The sequence below is a fragment of the Haliotis rubra genome, unplaced genomic scaffold (genome assembly GCF_003918875.1).
Source record: "Haliotis rubra isolate DU_JTF1 unplaced genomic scaffold, ASM391887v1 Scf66, whole genome shotgun sequence".
Classification (NCBI taxonomy): Eukaryota; Metazoa; Mollusca; class Gastropoda; order Lepetellida; family Haliotidae; genus Haliotis; species Haliotis rubra.
The window spans coordinates 356218-374208 of record NW_025767368.1 but is presented as its reverse complement, the minus strand read 5'-3'; the positions used below and the strand labels follow the sequence as shown (position 1 = coordinate 374208).

The 17991-nt window shown below is 42.1% G+C and overlaps 1 protein-coding gene across 1 annotated transcript; it reads right to left on the bottom strand.

Moving 5' to 3' along the window:
* Positions 1 to 887: 887 nt before the first annotated feature.
* On the bottom strand, positions 888 to 5923 carry LOC124257442 (aquaporin-9-like). The gene is made up of 7 exons (XM_046691498.1): positions 5837 to 5923; positions 5110 to 5236; positions 4109 to 4246; positions 3375 to 3493; positions 2670 to 2887; positions 1543 to 1730; positions 888 to 1117 (listed from the first exon to the last, which is right to left on the bottom strand). Exons 1-7 carry the CDS (start codon positions 5921 to 5923, stop codon positions 1086 to 1088), a joined length of 909 nt encoding a protein of 302 aa, XP_046547454.1. The 3' UTR covers positions 888 to 1085.
* Between the last annotated feature and the right edge of the window lie 12068 nt (positions 5924 to 17991).

The following is a 17991-nucleotide window of genomic DNA, read 5'->3' as shown; positions in this document are numbered from 1 at the left end:
GATTCATGGATCAAAATGAGTTGCTGCTCAGCCACGGTTTTATTTATATTCCTGCTATTGCTAATTAGTGTACATTTTCTCAGTGCATTGATTTTGGAACCATTTTATCGCAGATATTCCATCGTTTTCATGTTATTTCGCCTATATATCCTCACTCATTCATTTGTATGTAGAAATGAACCACGAGTGCCCGCAATGTACGGAGTCTCTCACAAAACATCTGCTTCCCAGGCTGACTTGAAACGTCTCAAGAACATCAACATTACAGTCTGGAGCTGGATGTCTTTAAAGTTAAAACATCCTAGCCCTGTTAGGTATATCTCAGAACCATCAACATCACAGGTTGATATGTGCCGTCTCATCGTCAAAGCTATGGATTGGGTATCACATCAACATCACGGCAGCGTACGCCTTAGGAACATTTACATCACAGCTGGGTGTGTGTGTGTGTGTGTGTGTGTGTGTGTGTGTGTGTGTGTGTGTGTGTGTGTGTGTGTGTGTGTCCCAGGAACACCGACATCAAATGAAAGTGTGTGTGAGTGAGTGTGTTTTACGCCGCTTTTAGCGATATGCCAGCAATGTCACAGTGGGGGACACCAGAAATTGGCTAAACACATTGTACCCCTGTGGGGTCGGGAGCAGCAGTCATAAGCATCATGCTAACTGACCATATTTTAACATTGCTTCAACAAAACAAATATTATTATCTAGACGTACATACTGAGGCAATCATCCAATGAACGAACAAGAAGGTAAGTAAAAATATATTTATGATTTACGACAATATGGTAATTTTCCAGAACTATCCTTTGTCTCCGTATGGCGGACACCTCTGCATGGCGGACACCTCCGTATGGCGGACACCTCTGCATGGCGGACATCTCTGCATGGCGGACACTTCGGCATGAACACGCTTGTATAATGCTGTACACACAATACCATAGAACAGCGATATCACAGTTGGTGTTGGTTGATTTGAGAACATTTCGGCCGGGTATGGGGTGTTCCAGGAACATCACTGGCTAGTATTGGACGTTTCGTGGACATCTGCATCACAGCCGGATACGGGTCGTCTCGTAGAAGCATCACAAACGAGTATGCGACATCTCGGGGGTATCTACAATAATGTACATCCTCATCAAAAGTTAGTGTTTAAAGCGTTCTCGTCACGGCAGAACACAAGCTCGATTGTTGGCCAATATTGGTGTGCCAAATCGTGACACTGTAAAGGTTATGCTACGCTATATAAAACCATAACACGTTGTCCACGTAGGTACAAGTTGATAGCATAACTGGATCACACACTTCCCTTTACATTCAACCTCCCCTCCTGTATAGCATTGGCTTGAAACACGCATGACTTTACTTATTAGTTACGAATTTGAACTGCTGGCAACAGGCAGACCCTCTAGTCCATTGCCCAGATGTGTGAAGGAATTATTTTTGATACCGTAACTTTTCGCCCACGAGCAAACCCTTAAACAGTTTCGTGACAGAGACCTTAAAGTAAGCTGCATTAGTCATGTTTGTGTGTACACTTACCACAGTTGAAGGCTGGGTTTATGTGACCCTTGTCCACAGTTGCTACACTGACCACTTGTTCATCGTTGGTGTTCTTGTCCCCGTCTGGCCAGTGTAATTCTATAGACATGGTGTAGACCAGCCAGGCCAGTACGGCACCAACCATCGGGCCAACCAGGGGAACCCAGAACCAGTTGTACCCCCGGAATCTGGAACAGTTCAAGATGGTGTCTGTTTGTATGTTGTTTCACACCGCACAGAGCAACATTCCACGTATGTGGCGACAGTCTGTAAATAATCAAGTCAGGGCCAGACAATCCAGTGATCAACAGCACGAGTATCGATCTACGCAACTTCGATGCGATGACGTGTCAACCTTGTCAGCAAGCCTGATCACTCCATCCCATGAGTCGCTTCTTACGACAAACATGGGCCTTCACGGGTCAAAATGTTGTCTAAGATGTTGTCTACGCACGTAACATTCATGAATATTCAGTGGTCTAAGACGACGTATTCAGCATGCATCTGAGTTCTTTAGAACTGTACACGTTCCCAGTTAGGAGCCAGTCTTCATGCTTTCAGCACCATACCGAGTTTCACCTGTAGTGATATCTGAGGCCTGCATTACTTCGGGCTCCCCTCCCACATTACCCTGCATGTGCTGAGTTGTCATCGGACAGATTGAGCTTATTGATCATGACAATGAAAAACATAGCAACGGTTTGTTTTGTCTTATCTTTTTAAATAAGGAAGCAGCATATGAGTGAAAGCAACACATCAACACTTTCAACAACGCATCATTGTCGTGAGAAGCCACTAAAATGGTCGGGTGGCCAGAATCGCTGACTTGGTTGATATATGACACGGTATCCTAAATGCGTAGGTCGATGCTCATCATGACAATCACTGGATTGTCTTGTCCAGACGCGATTATTTAAAGACCTTTGCCATATAAATGAACCATTGCTGACTGCAGCGTTAAACAAACAAACGCACCTTGTTTCGCGAAGGATTTCTCCCCACAGTTCTGACTCCTGATTTGGGTGCGGACAAATTCAAGCGTGAACTAGTCATACTTTCCTGTTTGACAGGAGTAAGGTGAAACTGTCAGAAACAGAAACTACATAATGATTCGGGATGCAGCTTACGTGAAAGGCTCTGACCCCCAGCCAGCCACAGCAGTGAACAATCTGGGGCCGAGGTCCCTTGCTGGGTTGATGGCGTAGCCGCAGTTGAGGGCGAAGCAGGTCCCCATGCCGAGCATGATGGAGCCGAGAGCCACGGGGAGGAAGCCGTCACTAGGGGCCATGTTGCGCCTGTCTGTGATTGCCAACACACATCCAAGGAGGATGAACGTGCCAAATACCTGAAGGGCAGAATTCTAGCACTGGGAAAGTAGTCAGTATCACACAGTTTTGAGGCAGTAATCACATTATTCCCAGTCGAGTTCTCGCATTATTCTCCCTCATATACCAAATCTCGGAGTTTACACACAGCAATCACACAATTCCAACAACATTCACACAAATCTCACAATTCCCACACAGCATGGTACTCACATACTACTCACATAGATGGACCTAAAATCTACATTCACAAAAGTGAATGAGTGAGTGTGGTTTTACGCCACTTTCGGCAATATTCCAGTCGTATCACCGCGGATTCCACACATGGGTACAATGTGTGAAGCCCATTTCTGGTGACCTGTGTTATATTGCTGGAATATTGCTAAAAGCAGCGTGAAACTAAACTCACTCACTCACTCACTCCACAAAAGGAGAAGCAGTGAATGATGATGCGTTTTGATTTAAATAGTTTTGTGAAGAAGTTTATCTAAATCCGTCTTAGCTCACCTGGTCGAAGAAGCAGCTTGCAGTAGTCACATACGGCTGTGGGTACGTGGCGAATATCCCGGCAGTAGCTGTCGGACCCGTGGTCGATCTAAGGCCACCGTCGTAATGGTTCAGGGCGTCTGGTTAAAACAGTAACATTGTGTACAGCATGTACTTGGGTGGAGCTGCCTTACACTACAGAGACGGATATCATACATGAGCGTTTGTCGTGCTCTAAGTACCACTTACACAACGTTGCCAGGTGTGCTATACCTGACCTAACGTTCAACACATCGCTTCCCGAGTAAGTTCTTTTGTTCTTGTTCTTGTTTAGCTCCGTACTCAGCAATATTCCAGTTATATGGCGGCGGTCTGTAAATAATCGTGTCTCGATCAGACAATCCAGTGATCAACAGCATGAGCATCGATATACGCAGTTGGGATATGACACCACGTGTCAACCAGGTCAGCGAGTCTGACCACCCGATCCCGCCGTGTAGTCTTATCAGTCTCCAGTTATGAGAGATGAATAGAACAGCAAGCCATATGTGTCGTCAGTGGCAGCTACCGGGGATCGGGTGGTCTGGCTCGCCGACTTGGATCCTGCTGGTTATCGTATCCCAGTTGCGTAGATTGACACTCATAATATCAATCACTAGACTGTCAGGTCCAGACTTGTTTGCTCCGCACATGAACGGGATATTGCTGAGTGCGGCGTTATACAACAAATGGAGATACAAACTGATGTGTCTCACCGAAGTAAAGCAGATACTGTACCGCTGCAGCAAAGAAGGACCCTCCCAGGTTGGCCACGGTGTAGAAGGGCCACTTGTACCATGGGATGGTCCCCCGCAGACACAACGCCATGGTGACGGCGGGGTTCAGGCACCCCCCTGAAACACACAGGTATATATATAACTGACCCTCCAAGGAAAAACATTACAGGCTGCAATAATATAGACACTGAAACAAACTTCAGCACATATACTGTCTTTCACCTGACACGGAGAACAATTAGTTGCCCGAATAATTGGTTAGCTTATGCTTGATCTGTGAAAACAGTTAAGCCATGTGAACTTATCTGACAGGAGCCCATTTAATGTGATCATTCATACAATAATATTCTCAGTTGTGAAAAGTAAACCCAGTTCTGGGTTGTTTATATCCTCATATGTTTTGTTGAATTGCCAGCATAACTTCCGTTTAATTCATATTACTCACCTCACATCCCTCCAAATGGGTACCATGTATGAGAACTTGTCACTCACCTGACACCCCTCCGGACCAGTAGATACCAAGTATGAGAACTTGTCACTCACCTGACACCCCTCCAGACCAGTAGATACCAAGTATGAGAACTTGTCACTCACCTGACACCCCTCCAGACCAGTAGATACCAAGTGTGAGAACTTGTCACTCACCTGACACCCCCTCCAGACCCTACCAGACCAGACACCCCTCCAGACCAGTAGATACCATGTATGAAAACTTGTCACTCACCTGACACCCCTCCAGACCAGTAGATACCAAGTATGAGAACTTGTGCTCACCTGACACCCCTCCACCTGATACCATGCATGAGAGAACTTGTCATGAAAACTTGTCACTCCTCTCAGACCAGTAGATACCAAGCATGAGAACAATGTCACTCACCTGACACCCCTCCGGACCAGTAGATACAAGTGTGAGAACAATGTCACTCACCTGACACCCCTCTAGACCAGTAGATACCAAGTGTGAGAACAATGTCACTCACCTGACACCCCTCCAGACCAGTAGATACCAAGGGTGAGACCCAAGCCCCCTGCGAAGCTGACGGACAGGTAACTGGATAGCTCCTGACCACTGAGCACGTACTGGGCCCCAGATGCTATTGAGAAGGTCTTCAGCAACAAGGTAGAAATAAACATGTTACAGTTCGGCTAAACTTCATTTAATTCTTACAGAGTAGTAGAGAGAGATCAAGGAAGTGACATCAGCACCCTAGAGTGGCATCTCCCCAAGGGTCTTGTTAGTGTACAAAAATGAGGGATCGTGAACAATCGGGGGATGTTTTAATACAATTATGTGCTCAGTTTTCAACAAAATATTATACCTCCAAATATGTTAATTGCAAGACAGGAGAGTAATTTCAACAGGAAGCCAGAGAATTGCTAAATTCCGCAGTTCTCATGTCCAAGTCATTGTCTAATGTCTGAAGTTTCGTAAAACTTTTAGTATTGATAAACAGTGATAGCAGATCCAAACACAAACAACACGCGTGTTTCACAAGAACGTTCGGTTGATGGCCAAAAAATATAACGAAGAAACATCTTCAAAGACCGCAAAGTCTTCATATCTCAGTGGTTCACTGCAACTTTGTAGGTTTGGAATACAATACAGACACTGCATTCTCGTCTCAAGGATCCTGAATTCAGTTATAAATAATAAAAATGACATTGAAGTTACATAAACATGGACCATCGCGATCACGAAGTACTTACCACGAGGATGAATGTCCCCCAAAACTCAGCAATGATCTGTCTAGCAAGTTCATTTTTTATTTGCAACTTTTTCTTTAAATTCATCATACTGCGGTCGATATCGAATAAGGAAATAAACAGTGGAAACCGATGTGACGTACGGCTGGTGTCTGTGCCGTGTATGCCGTCTCTAACGGTTGTAGCTGGATGGGACTGGGACTGGCTGCTATATGAATGCTGTGATGTAATAGAGATCATCTCCAGCACCATAACTCATACAGAACTGTCTGTGACCTCTCAAATAACGGGATTATTAAAGCGGCTCAGCGTTCAGCGGGTCAATGATATGCTAATTAACAATGATTTTCTGTCACTTGTGCTTTGTAATTAAACGTTCTGTTGTTTATGGGTGATGTTTGGATGGCAGGTTCACTTTGTCGGACAGCTGGTTAACACTGTTGTTGACTTTGAGTGAATGAGAGATGAGAGTGAGTGATTGAGAGTGAAGTGTGGTGAAGACGTCGCCTTTGAGGTTATTGCGTGTGTGATTGTCTACGTGTGCGTCCACTAGACCACATAAGAACTGGTCTAGAACTTATGGGTAATCAGTTGGCGGGTTGATTCCTTTTGGTTGGGCTGGGGTGGGGTGGTGGGGGGTGGGGTGGTTCTGCTTAGCGCCATGCTCACCAACATTCCAGTTATATGATGCAAATGATCCAGTTCTAGGCCACACGAGAGACTGATGTTAGGAGCAATGATGGACACGGACAGGTTACGATAGCATACAATAAACCCAGTTCTTCAACCTATTCTCCCAATCTGTAACTCGTCTCTTCATGGGGGTAATACCTATATGCAGGATGGCTATATAGAATTCGTATGTAATGAGACCGAGTGTGGTATTTTATTTATTACCCACGTCTTACATGCAATAAATTGACAAAATTGCGTATTTTTGTTATTTTTTGGTTTCAAACCGAAACCGGTTTCATAAAGAGGTTGCGGAAGAGTTTTGTACTGTAGTACAATATTTGCATGACGTCACACTGTAATGACGTCACTGCCTTGGTAACCGACGTCAGGATGCATGTCAGTTGTCATCGCCTCGTACAGCCTCCTACAGTAAATTACTCCGTAGCACCCCGTTTCTTGGTTTGCAGTTGCTTCATTCGGCTAACATCACTGGTGGAAACATTGCGTTTATGTTTTTCGACGGATATAATGTCTCAGTTCGACTCACAATTAAACAGCGACACGGCAACGTTCGCAATGTTTACATTCCCACAATGCATTTAAGTTGTAGAATGAATGAATTCACGTGTTTGTTATGAATGAAAAAATAGTTACGTCAGAATGTGACCTAATTGAGAGGTCATCGGTTATCCAGTCAAATCGTTAGAATCTCAGGTCAAGTCGTTACGACACAGGTCAACGCCATACGACACTCGTGTGACGTACGAGATTAGTATGCAACTACCCATACGTTGACCACGTGGGTAATAATGTATGGATATGGTCATACTATTGACCAGGGAGATAGGGAGGGTCATAGTATTGTCCAACGAAGATAGGGGAGGTTACAGCATTGAACAGAAAGTTAGGTGGGCATAGTCTTGTCCAGGGATGATATGGTGGTCACTGTACTGACCAGGGAAGATCCAGGGTGGTTATAGTGGTCTCAGGCCAGGGAAGATATGTGTGTGTGTGTGTGTGTGGTGGAGTGGGTGGGGTGTCATGTTATTGTCCAAGATATATAGAAATCATAGTAATCTCAAGGGTGTATCTAGTGGTCTCAGTACTGACCACAGTGGGATACAGTATTGTTCAGGGAGGACATAAGGACCATGGTACTGTCCAAGCAGGATATAGCGGTCATAGGACTGACCAGGAAGGATAAGTGGGTAACAGTATTGTTGAAATGACTGTGGTGAACGTATCATTGTATTGTCCGTGACTACAGTATATTGTTTGTCTCCTGTTATGAATATTGATAGAGTTTGTTCACCACCGGCTGTTATATGTAGATATTGTGTTGTAATGAGATAGATTGGCTGGGAACACGAGTGGTTTAAGCTTGTGAACTGAAAGACCTCTCTCACTGACGAAAACAGATGAAAAAACATTGACGCCACAGGCAATGTCCATAGTGTGACCTGAACAAATATATATGTGACAGATCTGGTCACTCCGGGGACATTGCCTGTGGCGTCAGCTTGCTTTCAAAAATATACATATCAAATATATAATGCCCAAAATGACATGCAATAAGAGTGACATATTCATGACATTGCAAGTATTTGTGTCAACGCGTGGTATATGGTCGACAGGGGAATTAGCTCAGAATTAAGACGAACAATACGTTGACAAAGACGAAGGAATAGTTGAGTCCAAACGTCTTTAGTTGGTTACACAAGACATGGCAAACAAGTGTACATAAATGAGGTGAGCGGAGTTCCTGCTCAACCCCAGACGTGTCCTCCGAGCAGTGTGATCCTGCTCGCGGTTGTCCCAACACAGACAGTCGGAATACCGGAATGCTTGACAATATAGCTACTTTGTGAATCATTAAGAAATAAGTCGAGCAGTGAGTATAACTTTACTATGACGCGAAAAGTCCAGCAAGCAGGGTTATCCTACTCACGGCCGCACATACAGGTGCAGTCGGAGTACCAGGCTGACAGTATAGATGTGAATATATATATAGTAAAAACAATAATGGACTGACGAAGAGACCACAATGGACAGACAGAATAGAGAAACAATAACATTGCCTTGGGCTAATTGATGTGGCGGATATTGATCAAGGGGATGACCAATTAAAATTATAAATCTCATAATAAAGTTTGTGGCTAGGATAGTCTAAATTAACCTAAGGAGATGAACCTCAACACTTTACAAAAGTGAAGCAATCGAAAAGGTATAATCTTGAAAGTTAACACCTTGTCAAAACAGAGTACCCTGAAGTAACTATATACGTGACAATTGCTGCCCTTTCGAGAAAGACATGGCCTCACGTCGAAATACGTTTCTATTTGAATGTTAAAACATCAACGTAAAACTGTCGTCAGTTATAAAAGTAAAAGCCAGGGTTATCCCGCATGTGAACCACAGATCGCATCCTGGCCCGATATTCCTGCATATAGGCCACATGGGCTTCATACGGGGACTGTTCGTATGGTTAGGGTCCATGTACACGCTTCTAGTCAGCCTGCCGGTATGTATGGCGACTCTGTCAAGCTTAACCTCAGGGACCCAGCTGTTTTTGTTGCTCGGTAGATCCTGCCATTTGATGAGAAACTCTGGTCTGTTGTTCTTGACTTCCCATTTGAGAACATTTTCTGTGTATCGAGTGGAAGTGGGATTGACATTTGCCGGCTGGTTGTGGCTACAGATTTCAACACAGAAGTTGCAGCTTCCCCATTACTCGGTGAGGTCGGAGATCCAACACTTGAAAACGATGTCGGATTTGTCATGGCTCCAGTGTCAACTGATAGGGTATTCCCAGATTGACATTATGTATCACTGTATACAGGTGTTGCCTAGTTGCTACACTTATGCTGACTGTATTTACCTTTCGCGGGCTCAGCGATGTACTTTCATCATGATGGCGGCAAAACGATTTTCTCTGGATGTACATGTTATGGCGTTTTCTGTCTCTCTCCCGATTTGACACGTGACTTCATGGTTGTCGGCCTTAATGTGACATCACTCACTGTGTTAGCTGGCTGTTTTCTAAACTTGAGGTTAACTTGTCGGTTGTCCGCTGCTTCTTGGATGGTACATTCCAGATAAAGATGTTGAAACATGCAGATCAGGATGCTTGCAATTTCTTCGGGTTGACCGAGAACTTGGGGATTCATCCTTGATAAATAATGGTGATGGTAGTTTGTGAATTCAAATATAAAATTCGAATATCATAGTTATTATATTTTTGTGTGTGAAATATTAGTGAAGTATTTGCACTATAACATAGGTATAAAGATATCGATATAACCATGAACATGCTAATCAATAGCAGCGACCAGGAGATATAGCGTGCTTGTCATGTTGTGACACATATCAGTAACAATTGATGAAAGCGTATTGACAACAGTATAGAATAGTATAGTATAGTATAAAAGGCATAATAGAAATGAAATGCTGAAAGAAATCGAAGTTTCAGCTGAAATGGATGTAAACTCTTTACATAAAAATATTCGAAAACAGAGAGCAACTGTTACTAATGTCCCTGTTGTTACCTATTGGGAAGAGAGTGGATCAACACCCCTTGACATTTGTAGAATTTGGGGGAAACATTTCTCAGATTTAGCTCAACCACATGTATCAGAGAAATTTGATTCTGACTTTAAAGACCATGTGTCTAAACAGGTTACTGATATCAAAAACTCCCATCACGACTATGATGAAGAACTGGAAAAGGATTTCTCTTTCAGTGAAGTTAAAGATGTCATTACATGTCTGAGTAAAAAACAAATCACCTGGTCCTGATAGAATTACAAATGAACACATCATCTTTGCAGGTGACTTTATCACCACCCACCTATGCAAGCTATTTAATGCTATCACTACCTTTCAATATGCCCCAAAGGAATATGGACTCGGTATGGTTATACCACTATATAAAGGCAAAAAAGACAAAAGTGACCCACGAAATTACAGAGGTATCATCTTAACATCTTGTCTCGGTAAGCTTTTTGAAAAGCTCCTTCTTAAAAGAATCGAACATATATTAACAAAATAAAGGCCAGATTTTCCAGATATGTTACAATTTGGCTTTCGACGCCAACATGGCGCCATTATGTCTGTATTCACGCTCACGGAAAGTATTCAATTTTATATGCATAGAAATTCTGCTGTTTTCTCTGCCTTTCTTGACAACGAAAAAGCCTTTGACAGAATCTGGCACGATGGATTGTTTTATAGATTACATGAAATTGGTACAAGCGGTAATACCTGGAATCTTTTACATCACTGTTATACTCATAGCGAATCCTTTGTTTGTTACCAGGGTGAGAGATCAGACACATATTGTGTCAAGCAAGGTGTTGGCCAAGGAAGAGTTATTTCAGCTTGGTTCTTCCTTATTTTTATAAATGACCTTATCACTTCTCTCAGAGAAGCCAGGGCCTAGATTTCCGAAGCTCTCTTAGATAGTCGTAAGTTAATGTTAATGTATGGCACTTACGACTATCTTAGCGCTAAGAGAGCTTCGAAAATCTGGGCCCAGTTGTGGTATTTGTGTATACGGTATGCATGTTCCCGCAGTCTTGCTTGCTGACGATACCACGCTTATTAGTGCATCACCTAAAGGTTTACAATCATCATTAGACATCGTGTCGTCATAAATCGCGTTTGACCTACAACCCAGCTAAAAGTACTATAGTTGTCTTCAGCAAAAGAAAGTGCACTTATTCTAACTTCGAAAACCGCCTTGGTGATACGCCTATCCCCCAATCTGAATCAACTACATATGGAGGTGCTCTCCTAACTGATAATCTCTCAACACAAACAAGAATCGATAGGTATTGTCAGAAAGCAAGACAAAACATAAATTCCCTAAGATCTGCGGGACTTCATTACTCTCAACTCGACCCATTCACATGTGTCAAAATCTGGCTGAGAATGATACTTACAACAAGCCTCTATGGCAGTGAAATATTACCTAACATTAGAGGTCAACAAGCTGATGCGCTTGAACTTACACACCGATATTTTGCTCGTATTGTGCAGGGTCTTGATAAACGATCATCAACAGACTCTATTATTGCAAATTTGGGATCGTGGACACTTATTGGTTACATCGACAAATGTAAACTCATCTTTTATTGGACGTCTATGCAAAATCTCTTGTAATAATTTTGCCAAAAACAAATTTTGTGCAGCAATAACCACATCAACAAAATCCCCTTCAATCTGTGATGACCTACTATCAGTACTCTACAAATATAATTTACATGTACATATAGAAAAATATTACAGAAGGTGTATTCCCTCCAAAGTACGAATGGCGAAAAATTGTAAATACATCTGTACATAACTATGAAGAACACAGATGGGTTATGCAAACCTCAATTAATACAAACATGACGCTTTATGCACGGGTCCATTGCAAGTTAAACTATCATATCCTTTGGCAATTGGCATACTTGCATCCCAATTATAAATCTGCCCTCCAAATATGTATTAAAATCTCATCACGTTGCAAAATATCTAAAGAATGCAACCTATGTAACAAATATACCTATGATGATGATTTTCATATACTCCTACTTTGTGAACAACGTCACACTGAGAGAAACGAATTTTTTTGTGTTTATGATTGACATTCTTGATGTGGAAACCTATGTTGCATTTGATGGTGGTGGTGGTGGAATTGGGTTTAACGTCGTGCTTGAGAATATTTCGCTCATATGACGACGTGCATGCGTGTGTATGTGTATGTGCAGCTGCTTGTACTAGGCCAGGCTGAAGCTGGTTTTATAGTGCTAACCCACTGAGATACCATGCCGCAGTGAAGCATGAATACCCCCACTGAGACACATTATACTGACTCCGAGCTGACCAGTCCTTGTTGTACCCATTAATGCCGAGCGCCAGGCAGGGACCAACAAGTACCACATTTTAACGTCTTTTGGTATCACGCGGTCGGGGATCGAACCCGCGACCTTCCGCTCTCCGGGCGAACGCTCTAACCACTACACCGCGGAGGCGGTATGTTGCCTTTGAATCACAGGATGAACTCGATATGCTCTTTTCTCTATTTGGAGGTGAAACTGTTTTTAATGATAATGTTGATCAAGGGACATGGGAAACAATCACTTTACGATTTTCTTTATACATTTACCGAAGAAGACGGCATCTCCTACAATGTTATACTGATTGATCTCTGCAGATGTATAATGATGTATATCCACCTTCGGAAGTTTCTTGTATAAATTAATTGTATACACATGTAAATGTATGTTCTTATGTAAATTGTAGCTTTAGGTAATCATCTTGATTAATATAATTGTATATACATCTACATCAATTTTGTAATTTTTCCCATCATGAACATGGCGGACCTTCAATAAATGAGGGATGGGGAAAAGAAGAAAGATATATTTTAGAAGAATCTTGCAAATAATGCGCCCAATTTAAATGTGTATAATGTTCATTGTAAACCAAAAGTCACTGTGTTCTTTAATCTGATTGGTTGATAAATATGATCAAATGGTATTCGATTCCCGGAAATTCGCTGCGTATTAATACAAACAAACATCGCTCACACCATTGTATTGTTACGTCGTCAGCTGAGATGACGTCATTCAAATCATATTGTGACGTAATGTCCGAATGACGTCACAAATGAGCAGTTCCAGATGCTACCATGGGAGACAGCCGAAACGGCCGGCTGATGACATTGCACTGCTGTACCCGTACTCTATGTCAATGAGTGCAGACACAAAAACGTGTGTGGACCTTTTGGTTTACTTTTGTGTTTACAATGTCGATAAACATCATGTGTTGGCCAATTTCCGGGTGTTATTGAGTATTTGAAGCACGGGAATATTTCATTTGAAACCTCCGGCTGCCGGGTCAACTTAATCCCTATCCAATAAGCCCTTGTTTAGAGGAAGGCCGCAGTTCACCAGGTGGTGTTTAGATACCCGAGTTGTGTGTTTGCTGAATAACCTGTATTCTCAGCATTCAAGCTGAAGGACATACGACTTTAAAATTCGAGATTTTACCTGTCAATCCAGTGATTGATACTATGAGCATTATCGAGGGACGATGCAATGCGTCCAACCTAGTCGCTTGACCACCCAATCCAATCTACCCGGAACGATGCAATGCGTCCAACCTAGTCGCTTGACCACCCAATCCAATCTACCCGGAACGATGCAATGCGTCCAGCCTAGTCGCTTGACCACCCAATCCAGTCTACCCGGAACGATGCAATGCGTCCAACCTAGTCGCTTGACCACCCAATCCAGTCTACCCGGAACGATGCAATGCGTCCAACCTAGTCGCTTGACCACCCAATCCAATCTACCCGGAACGATGCAATGCGTCCAGCCTAGTCGCTTGACCACCCAATCCAATCTACCCGGAACGATGCAATGCGTCCAACCTAGTCGCTTGACCACCCAATCCAGTCTACCCGGAACGATGCAATGCGTCCAACCTAGTCGCTTGACCACCCAATCCAATCTACCCGGAACGATGCAATGCGTCCAACCTAGTCGCTTGACCACCCAATCCAATCTATCCGGTTCTTACATACAATAGACTGGTGGTAACCTCTTCTAACCCAGGAAATGAAGCGCCTCATTTATTTTATCAGCTGTATGAAATCTGTAAATATACTGAAGATGTGAAAGCATGTATTTTACCTGGTAGATTATATCCCATTTCCAAATGTATTAAATTCTGTAAATGGTTCATTCTCCACTAAACGTGCATTGAACAGCTAATGGCGTCGCTTTCAAAGGGTACCTTATGAGAGTGGTAGATTATATCACATTTCCAAATGTATTAAATTCTGTAAATGGTTCATTCTCCACTAAACGTGCATTTAACAGCTAATGGCGTCGCTTTGGGATAGTTATAAAATGTTTTTTTTGGGTAGTGAACAATTGATGCTCCAAAGGGTACCTTATGACAGTGTCAGAACATGTTTAACAGAAGTTATAGAAACGTATTTTATTTACTTTCAGGCTCTTAAATGTGCCCATTTTATATACATATGCATGTCGCTAACCAATAGAGCAGTTACAATAATGTAAGTCATATTCGAAATAGTGAACAAATTTTCTAAATATTAGATCATAATGTTGTCTCGATAACATAAGAATATATATAGTACGATACGAATACCTTAGTATGTCAGTGTTTTTCAAGCCAGGCTCAGAGTAGGTGTCTCCAAAATAATTGACAGATGCCTTACCTGAAATCATATTGCATTATGAAATCAAAATTGAAAGTATATAGCAATAATTATAATGTCATCTCAACCGCAAATGAATATAAAACAATATTTAACAATCAGTGGAAAGACGCATGCTTTAACAATATTACTACATTTGAGAGAATACTCTCAACTGTAACAAGTACGCGAAAATATCAACAGATACGTTACATATGTTGCCTCCTGATTTGGAATGAATCGTCTTTAACTGTTTGTCCACATATGCATTTTATGTCCAACAGATACGTTAAGAACAGATACGTTACCAATACGTCACTACCGTGTCAAAATTTGAATTGTCCGCGCTAAGAACTCACGTTTGACGTGATAATTAACGATATTTGTATCACAGAAGCATTTCCGGTTCCAAGGAAGGACGCATGAGAAGGAACGTCATCAATCTGAAAGGTAAGTATTTATTATCCATGCAATCTTGTATCATCACCAGTCTAAACGCTGTAAAACATGCTATATTGGGGTTTTGTTACGTCAACTATATAATCCAAAGTTTATTTTTAAACTGCTATTATAATTAGCTTACTGCATAAACATGCATGGATGATTTACTGAAGTCTTTCATGGTAACGTACCTGTTGCATTTGGTAACGTATCTGTTGCACATTTTCTACCGCACATTCTATCAGATTTTACTAACTTTCCTAGATGTTAAAGCATGAACTTATAACCATCAACGGATTCTAAAGTCTAAATGGGGTTTTAATTTCAAGTTCAAACAGTCATGGCCAAAACAGGGTTTGAAATTCAAAAAGCCTATCGCGAACGCAAGAAGAATTGTGATGCTAACCAACGTAACTGAACCAGACACTACAGCTACTACAGTACTGCAGCATTTCACGTTATCAGTATCAACCCCATTAGTATCAACCCCATCAGTATCAACCCCATCAGTACCACCTCTTCTTAGAACATACTGAAAGAGTAGTTCCACAATACAAAGCGCTCCATGATCTGAAAATGAATTTGCCCCAAGGACACGCCGTGATAAAGATGGACTTTGCGGAGTTTATATGCCACACCATGAATGGAATTCAGTATGCATACTGGAATGCTACAGAAGCTTCATTACACCCGGTTGATGTTTACTTCAGCAGTGACACAGTTTAGTGAGTTAAGTTTTACGCCGCACTCAGCAATATTCCAACTATATGGCGTCAGGAATCACACGACCTAATTCATAAGAACTTGGTCTATGTGTCAGATGTCAGCCATCATAATGCTAATGCTGTGTACACCATCTTACAGAAGCTGATACCTGAAGTGAAAGCTTTCTATCCAAAGCGGATGTCCATTACTTGACTGATGGTCCATCTTCCCTGTACAGAAACAAGTTTATGTTCAACATCATTGGAAAGCACACAGAATATTTTGACAATATCCGAGCCAGGTGGAATTATTGTGAGTGTGGACATGGTAAAGATGCATGCGGTGGGATAGGGAGACACCTAAACGTATGGCAGCACAGGTTATCAAACAAGGTAAAGCTACAATTCAGGATGTCCGTGATTATTACAAATGGGCATCTGGGAATGACAAATCAATCCGGTATATTTTCTACTCCCAGGGTGAGTATGATGCTGCAGCAGCCTAAGTGCCTCACTGAAATCTAAAACAGTCCCTGGAACTATGAAGATTCATGATGTACAGTCTTCTGGAGACAGGGTTATCTATGTTCGAGAGACATCTTGCTACTGTGACAACTGTCTGAACTGAAATGGAATCAACCATGTAACGGCTGGATTGCCCATGACCTGACGTCAGTAACAACCAACGTAACTGAACCAGACACTACATCTACTCCAGAACTACAGCAATCCACGTCATCAGATACACCTGGGGTTCTGCCAAAAGATACTGAGTCTACGTCTATAGAGGTTGTCTCACACCGCCCAAATGCGCGCGCGCGTGTGAGGGGAGGGGGGGACTGGAAGGGTATGCTAGCTGTGATGTATGATGATGATTGGTTTCCAGGAAAATTGCTTGAGGTTGATATGGAGGATGCAGATGCCTTTGTATCTTTCATGACAAAGAAAACTGTTCAAGGTAAAATCTGACTGCAATGGCCAGACCATCTTGATGCCATCTGGTGTGCATTCCATGACATAATCATGTCAGTTGAAGTAACGTCCATTTGGCGATCCAGAAGGTATTACAGAATGGCACCAGATCTTGTTCAGTCCGTCACAAATGCCAAGACCACTATGTGAACAGATACGTTACTGATTTCATCTGCTGTTGTATCCGTAAGGGTTCACTGGTTTTGGTTTAGTTGTATCTTGCGTTGATCTCCTACATGTTAGTTTAAAGGTTAAAGGATTGTTGGTTTATATATGTTCGTTTTATAGTGAACCAGATACGTGACGTGGGAGTGACAGATACGTGACAATTTGACTCTTGGTGAAAATAGTTTCTTTGAGAGGTTAAGGTCATATATTTTCATCTTTCTGTTCTTTGACCATATTGTGCACAGACAAATGCCTCATCTGTAGAAATATGTACGCGTTTGGTTCAATTCCCGTTTTTATGAAGAAAATGTTATCTTTGTAATCATTGAATATAGAGGAAGTTGTTTGTTCTTTTCAACCAAACACTGTTTGTGCAACACGTACCCACTTGACATGTGTTTTGTACTATAAAATGTGTCAACAATTCAATAAAATACGTTCATATCTGTTATGTGCATGTTGTTTTGCATATAGTTCTCTCATCTAACAAGTGATGTAGTAACGTATCTGTCCATACACAAAAAGGGGTATATGAATGTTGACCACCATAAAACCAGCACAAGCATCGCACAGTCCAGCCACTTCAGATATATGTTCCCCTGACGTTACCCTGCAGCTTGCCTAAACAAATGGTAATCTATGAGATACTTTATTTCTCAGCACCCACCCTCACCTATATGCACGTTTAGTGGAGAATGGGCCAAAAACACTTTCTTCTACTGTGCTTTAGTGTTAGAGTGAAAGCACGGTGACGATGCATTAGTCTTGTCGAACACATTGTTAATTACATTGTTAAAATTGTTAATTTTATACCATTGAAACACACCCATACCATAGAAATTTCAGTGAGTATGAGTGAATGTCGTTTTAGTGCCGCTGTCATCATTGCTCTTATTAATCCATTCTTGACCAGACAGTGACTGATTATTTACAGACCACTCTCATAACTCACATCACCGAAACATTCCTCAGACTACTACTAC

Excerpts from the sequence above, each read along its gene's own strand:
- LOC124257442 (XM_046691498.1), bottom strand. The coding sequence starts at position 5,923 with ATGATGAATTTAAAGAAAAAGTTGCAAATAAAAAATGAACTTGCTAGA. Across the intron at positions 5,237-5,836 it reads GGGGGACATTCATCCTCGTG|ACCTTCTCAATAGCATCTGG; the intron begins GTAAGTACTTCG and ends TTGTTGCTGAAG. Across the intron at positions 1,118-1,542 it reads AAACCCAGCCTTCAACTGTG|ATACCCCCGAGATGTCGCAT; the intron begins GTAAGTGTACAC and ends ACATTATTGTAG.